The sequence below is a fragment of the Trichechus manatus genome, unplaced genomic scaffold (genome assembly GCF_000243295.1).
Source record: "Trichechus manatus latirostris isolate Lorelei unplaced genomic scaffold, TriManLat1.0 scaffold00046, whole genome shotgun sequence".
NCBI classification, from domain to species: domain Eukaryota; kingdom Metazoa; phylum Chordata; class Mammalia; order Sirenia; family Trichechidae; genus Trichechus; species Trichechus manatus.
In genome coordinates, this window is record NW_004443982.1 from 4,714,835 (window position 1) to 4,722,593 (window position 7,759).

At 40.4% G+C, this 7,759-nt stretch overlaps 1 protein-coding gene across 1 annotated transcript in view; it reads left to right on the top strand.

Moving 5' to 3' along the window:
* Window positions 1-1,021: 1,021 nt before the first annotated feature.
* ZNF182 (zinc finger protein 182) overlaps window positions 1,022-7,759 on the top strand; it is a 54,371-nt gene continuing 47,633 nt past the window's right edge. The window contains exons 1-2 of the mRNA XM_012555706.2: window positions 1,022-1,152; window positions 2,112-2,170. Of these exons, the coding sequence (XP_012411160.2) occupies window positions 2,156-2,170 (15 nt within the window). The 5' untranslated portion in view covers window positions 1,022-1,152; window positions 2,112-2,155. The remainder of the gene's footprint in view (window positions 1,153-2,111; window positions 2,171-7,759) is intronic.

Sequence of the window (7,759 nt, forward strand, 5' to 3'; positions counted from 1 at the left end):
CTGTTAGCCACTACTTAACAAGTCTCCTCCCCCCACCCCCTCCCCACCCCCGTTGTGTGTGTGTTCCATATCGCTGTTTATTTATTCTTCAGCTTTTTGTTTGTCTGCATTCCGTCCTGAAAACGCTAGAATGTAAACTCCCAGCCCCAGCCATTGGATGAAGCCAGTGACCTGTCCCTACCTCCCAGTCTGCGCACACAGAAGTCTCCTGCCATGCATGCCGTCTTTCTATTCAATTTCGCCTTCTCCAAACCCAGTATTACCCTCCAAGTTCAAGACACCAAATTCCTACCTGCTAGAATATCTTCCTTAATTCTACACTTGCCCTCCCCGCCGTAAGAAAATCGGACTCGGAAAGTCTTAGAAATGACAGCCGCAGCAGAACAAACGTAACACCCCTCAACATGGCCACCCTTGTGGGAAAGAAACACAGTGCGCGCGGCCATCTTGCCTCCGGCTGCGACAACACAGATGCGGCCATCTTCCTTCCACGCCTGCGCCGCTACCTCCGTAACCTTAGCGTCTGGCAAAGCGGAGGGGGTTGGGCCCCGGTTGACTATTGGCAGACGCTGTCTCAAAGCCAATACAGAGCGTGCGCGGGACAGGCCGCCGCAAGCCTGTAAGTGCTGGAGGGTTGGTTCTGAAGCGGAAGTGCTTCTCGGGGACAGTTCTTGTAACGGTGGCCTGTGCAGCGAGCCGAAAATCTGTTGACAAGAAAGAGTGAGGTTGGGGTGGGGGAGTACTAGGGGGTGTGGGCTGAGTGACGGGAGAGTTCTGGGGAATGAGTGAAGGGAGGTCTGTGGGGATCACTGATGTGGAAGTTGGTTGGGTGAGTGATGGGAGACCGATAGGTCAGTGATTGGAGAGCGTCTGTGGGCTCAATGGTGGACAGATTTCGGGGGATAGTCAGGATCGAATGGGCTTATTGAACTTTGAATTGTACACATTTCCAGCACAGTGACCTGCGCTAAGGGTTCAGCCGCACTCCCCAGGGCGCAGGCCCCTCCTTACCAACCCCCCTCCCCGCCCCTGCTCTGTGCCCCTCTCACCCTGCCCAAGCCCAAGGTAGGGGCCTGTTGTGAATGCTCCAGCTGAAGTGAATCTGCATCCGAAGTGCTCCTTCAGGCTCCAGGCCAAGACAGCCTCTGTGAGGTGAGGAGAGAGGGAAGAAGAGGCACCTGAGAGGACTCCCTTGTCTAGGGGCCTCGCCCAGAGTTTGGGAGTGGGAGGGGTGAGTGGGGCCTAGTGCTCCAGGTAATGAGGGAGATCCTGGTTAAAATGTCATTAGGATAATAGAAAGTTTTAAAATCAATATTTTGGTGTTTAACAAGTAAGTAACATATTTTAATTATACATACTTAGGAAATAGAAAAAAAAAAAAAAGCAAACCCATTGCTGTCGAGTCGATTAGGAAATAGAGGAAAAGAAAATCAAAAGGGACTAATCTCACCCTCTACACACATTTAGGTGTCTGTTCTTAGACATTTTTGAGTGCATATAGGGGTATGTGCTTTTAAACATTTAACATACAGTGTTTAGATGGATTCCTGCAGTTTTGTAACCTACTTTTTTTTCCCATTTAGAAGTTTAATGCAATTTAGCTTAAACAGTTTTCAATAACTTTTTTTCAACTTCTGATTGAGATGTATGGACAGAAAAGTACAAAGATAATAAGTGTACAGTTCCATACAACATTATTTTTAACAGCATTTAAATAGCATCTCGTCCTTTGTATTTCCTTATTATGATAATCTCTTGGGTTATATAGGATCTTTTAAGTTTGGTATTGAAATCAATGCCAAGATGGAAGCACTAACAAAAATTATGTATGATATATTCTAATAAATTATTTCATTAAGGAAAATACCTAGAAATACAATTACTGGGTCAGTTACACATGCATAAAGTTAAAAAAAACCTTCATGTTCAATGTTCACATGAGAAAAAGAACCAAGAATATGCAAATTGTTGTTAAAACCACATGGTTGCCAACCTCTTCCAAAGAGCAGCCTCATAACTAGCTTTGTGAGGAGATTTCTAGGTGGGAAATTCTGGCTGCTGAAAGCCTGATGGGGTCTCTCATATGCTCTCCTTTTCTCCTGTTGCTCCAGCTCAACCTTCACACATCTCTGCCCTTTCCCAAGAAGAGCAAGAAATGGCAAAATCCCAAGTAAGTATGTTGTCTGTCTGTTCCTTCCTTCGTTTTACTGTGGAAGTGATGAGATCTGTAGGAATCTCTGGTGATTATAAAGAAAATCTCTGGTGTTTATAAATAAACATTAGCATCAGGGAAAATATGAAAGAAAGCAGATCAAGGACAAGTTAGAATGTGCATATGTGTAGGAGTTAGGGTATAACAGATACTAATGTTTAGCTGCAAGTTTCTCTTTGAGTTGTCTGGCAGTCATAGCAAAAAGGGAAATGGAATCAGTAATATGGCTCACCTTACCCATCAGGAGAGAGCACACCAATCCTCGGGGCTGGGCGGGGGGTAGTTAGGATTTCCTGGAATTGAGTTTCAAAGCATTTCTTTGTTGAGTCTTAATGTGGATGATGGAATTGTCTTCAACCACAACCTAGTGATAAATGCAGTCCCTGACTTCCTGCAGATACACATCCTACAGCGTTCTTCTGTGAACAGAAGACATAATGTCAAAATGTAATTTGGGAATGAAATATCTTAGGGAACCTGCCTATCTTTCAAATGATTTTCCTGAAGTATTTTCTCAGTCAGATTTTTGATTCTTGTTTGGCCAAGACACAAAGTCCTGTAGACATCCACAGCCTATCATAGTTTATTTTTTTTTACCTTTTATTTTTTAAATTAACATACAGTAAAATTGATTTTGTTGTTGTTGCTGTACAGTTTGATAAATGTTAATGCATGTATAGATTGATTTAACTAGTCTATAGGATAATAGTTTCATCACCCCAAAAAACTGTCTCATGCTACCCCTTTGTAGTCATATCCACCCCCCACAACCTGTAACCCCTGGCAACCACAGATCTGTTCTTTGTCACTATAGTTTTGTCTTTTCAAGAATGTCATATAAATGGAATCCTGTGGTATGTAACCTTCTTTTTTAATTAAACTTTTTATTTTTAGATAATTGTAGATTTGCATATAGTTTTAAGAATAATACAGAGATCCTGTGTACCCTTTACTCAGTTTCCTCCAATGGTAATACGTTGCAAAATTATAGTATAATATCACAATCAAGATACTGGTATTGATATGCTCAAGAGACAGAACAGTTCTATCACCATAGGGGTCCCTCATGTTGCCCTTTTATAGCCACACTCACCACCATTCCCCTCTCATCCCTGTTCCTAGACTCCTGGCAACCACTAATCTGTTCTCCATTTCTTCAGTTTGGTCATTTAAAGAATCTTATATAAATGGAATCACAGTTTGTAACCTTTTGGGATTGGATTTTTTTACTCGGCGTAATTCTCTGGAGAGTCATCTAAGTTGTTTTGTGTATCAATAGTTCATTCCTTTTTATTGCTGAGTAGTATGTGGTATGGATGTCACACAAAAAAACAAACAAAAAAATAAACCTCCAAACCCATTGCTGTCAAAGTGATTCCTATTTATGGCAACCCCGTGTGTGACAGGGTAGAACTGCTCCATAGGTTTTCTTGGCTGTAATCTTTATGGAAGCAGATTGCCATGTCTTTCTCCGATGGAGTCACTGGGTGGGTTTGAACCACCAACCTGTAGGTTAGCAGCTGATCACAAACTTCTTGTGCCACCCAGGGACCTTGGATATACCACATGGCTTCTTTATCCATTTACCCATTGAAAGACGTTTACACTATTTGCAGTTTTTGGCAATTGTAAGTAGAGCTGCTATAAACTTCCACGCACAGGTTTTTGTATGAACAGACATTTTCATCTCTCTAGGGTAAATATTGAATTGCTGTGTTAAGTGGTAAGTGTGGAGCCCTGGTGGCACAGTGGTTAAGAGCTACAGCTGCAAACCAAAAGGTCAGCAGTTTGCATCCACCAGCTGCTCCTTGAAAACCCTACGGGACAATTCTACTCTGTCCTATAGGGTTGCTATGAGTCAGAATCGACTTGACTGCAACAGATTTTTTTTTTTTGATATAGTAAGTATACGTTTAACTTTTTAAGAATCTGCCAAATTGTTTTCCAGAGTGGTTGAACTATTTCGCATTCCCACCAGCAATGTATAAGAATTCCAATTGCTTCACGTTCTCACCAACACTTGGTATTGTCAGTATTTTTTAATTTAGTTATTCTAGTAGGTGTGTAGTGGTATCTCATCATGGTTTTAATTTGCATTTTCCTAATAGCTAATAATGTTGACCATGTTTTTATAAACTTATTTACTTTTTGTATATTTTCCTTGGCGAAGTATCTGTTCAAAAGTCTGCCCGTTTTTAAATTGGATTGTTCATTTTCTTACTGTTGAGTTTTGAAAATTCTTTATATATTCTGGATACAAGTCCTTTGTCAGATATGTGGTTTGAAAATATTTTCTCCCAGTCTCTGGCTTGTCTTTTCATTCTCTTAACAGTGTCACTTACAGAGCAAGATTTTTAATTTCGATAATGTCCAATTAATAAATTACTTCTTTTATGGAACATGATTTTGGTGTCATATCTGAGAACTTGTTGCCTAACTTGAGGTGCGGTGAAATAAGTTCCTTTATGTGGCCTTTTCCTTGGTTCTTTGGAAAAACAGCTTGAGAGATTTTTTTCCCCTTAAGCCCTAGTTTTCTACCCAAGAGGGTTTGTTACTTTTGTCCAGGTTGATTGATTGACATTTCCTGGGCAAGCTGTAACCAACTATTTTTTGTCTGGCACTGGGCTGCAGCCTGCTCTGTGATTGGTGTGCACCTTAACCTTACAGGGATTGGTCAATAGACTACGCAAATAAAGTGACTATAAACTGTGCAGGTGAAGTGTCTGTGACCTGCTGAGAGGGGATTGGTCAGTCTGTGGCTCCCTCGCTGCGGGGGGTGGGGAGAGAGAGAGAGTTGTGTGTGTGTGTGTGTGGGTGTGTGCGCGCGTAGCCAGCCAGCCCTACAGAGGTTTTCCAGACAAAGAAGCAGGAAGAGAAGCAGCAGGAAGAAAGAAGAAAGAAGCAGAGTGAGAGAGGAGGCAAGAAACCTAAAATAGCTGTTAACACTGCTGTAACACTGAAGGCAGCGACAGGCCTAGAAGGGGCCCAGCAGCAGAGCCAGTGGCAACAGGTGGCAGGGCCGAGAGAAGCCTGTCCTGAGGGGGCTGAGAGGAGGCCTGCAAGGTTGAGAGGAGATGAGAGAGCTGTCCTGCACTGAAGAAGGGAGACTTTGCCTAGATGCTTCCTGATCCTGATCATGAGTTGTATCCTGTTGCTCCTGATCCCGAATTGTACCCTGTTTCTTAATAAATGACTTAAATGTAAGTATGGACTGTGAGTTCTGTGTGGCCATTGCCAACAGATTATCAAACACAGAAGAGAAGCGGAGAGTGCCGTGGAAGGGACGGTTGGTGTCAGAATTGGTAAAAAAAAAAAAAAAACGTTGGAGAGTGGAGGTATGTCTGACCTCTACCTCATAGGGATCAGCCTTGGGCTGATCTTGATTCACATTATCCCCCCGAAGTTAGACAGGTTCTGATGCTATTGCTACTATTACTACCTCCATTTTACACTAGGTTATGAAGATTTTCTCCTATTCTGTAAGTTTCATAGTTTGAGACTTTACATTTAGATCTGTGATATATTTTGCATTAACTTGTATAGGGTGGGAGGATTAGCTCGAGGTTCATTATTTTGCATGTGGATTTCCAGTTGTTCAAACACCATTTGTTGAAAAGACTATTCTTTTTCCATTGAATTGCTTTTATGGTTTTGTCAAAAACTAATTTGCCATATTTGTGAGGTTTATTTCTGGACTGTATTCTGTTTTATTGATCTATGTATCTATCCCTTCGCCAATACCACGTCTTCATTACTGCAGCTATGTCATAAGTCTTAAAATTGGGTATTGTGCTTCTTTCAGTTTTATCCTGCTTTTTCAAAATTGTTTTGGCTATTCTTGTTCCACTTTAGAATAATTTGCCTATACCAAAAAAACCCCATTGCCGTTGAGTTGATTCCGACTCATAGCGACCCTATAGGACAGAGTAGAACTGCTCCCATAGGGTTTCCAAGGCTGTAAATCTTTACAGACGCAGACTGCCACATCTTTCTACTGCAGAGCAGCTGGTGGGTTTGAACTGCTGAACTTTTGGTTAGCAGCTGAGCGCCTTAATTTTCCACTAGAGCTCCTTAATCTTGTCTATATCTAAAAAAATCTTGCTAGGATTTTGATAGGAATTATATTAAACTTATACATCATTTTAGGGAGAATTGACAGCTTTACTATGTTGATTCATCTAATCCATGAACATGGTGTGTCTCCCCATTTATTTAGGTTGTCTTTGATTTATTTCATCAACATTTTGTAATTTTCAGCATACAGATCCTGTAAATGTTTTCTAAGATTATGTGTTTCATTTTTTTAAGCTATTTTAAATCTTATTCTTTTTAAAAGTTTGGTTTCCAGTGTTCTTTTCTAGTATATAGAAATTTGATTGATTTTCGTTGACTTTGTATCCTGTGACCTTGCTAAACTCATTACTAGTTACAGGAGTTATAGGCATTGAAAGACAATAAGGGATTTTCTATACAGATAAATCATGTCTTCCACGAAGAGAGACAGATTTATTTTTCCTTTCCTATCTGCATACCTTTTATTTCTTTCTTTTTTTTTTCTTGCATTATTGTACTGGCTAAAATTTCCAGTATAGTATTGACTAGGATTGGTGAGAATATATATGCTGGCCTTGTTTTCGCTCTCTGGAGTAAAGCATCCAGACTTTACCGTTCAGTTTGATGTTATCTATAGGCGTTTTCTAGAGGCCTTTTATTAGTTTCAGGGGGTTCCCTTATATTCCTAGTTCTTTGAGAATTTCTATCGTGAATTGGTGTTGAATTTTTCAAATGCCTTTTCTGCATCAACTGATATCATCATGTGGTTATTCTTTTTTAGACTATTGATATGGTAGATTACATTGTTTGAGTTTCAAATATTGAATTAGCCTCACATTCCTGAAATTTGCTTGGTCATGGTGTATTCTTTATATTTCTGGGTTTGATTTGCAAATATTTTGTTGAAAATGTTTTGCATTTGTGTTCATGAGGGTTCAGGGTTGTATCCTTTCACCATACTTATTCAATCTGTACGCTGAGCAAATAATCTGAGATGCTGGACTATATGAAGAAGAATGCGGCATCAGGATTGGAGGAAGACTCATTAACAACCTGTGATATGCAGCTGAAAGTGAAGAGGACTTGAAGCAGTCACTGATAAAGATAAAAAAAACTACAGCCTTCAGTATGGATTATACCACAACATAAAGAAAACAAAAATCCTCACAACTGGACCAATAAGCAACATCATGATAAACAGAGAAAATATTGAAGTTGTCAAGGATTTCATGTTACCTGGATCCACAATCAATGCCTGTGAAAGCAGCAGTCAAGAAATCAAACGACATATTGCATTGGGCAAATCTGCTGCAAAACCACCTCTTTAAAGCCTTAAAAAGTAAAGCTGTAATCACAGGCAGAACCTAGGACGCAGGATCGTACGAGCCAGATACCAGTCTAGGAAATGAACTCTCGAGGACTATCCAAAACCAAAAGAAATACAACAGGGAATCAGAGCAGTTAATCAATAAATGACAACAACATCAAAACAAT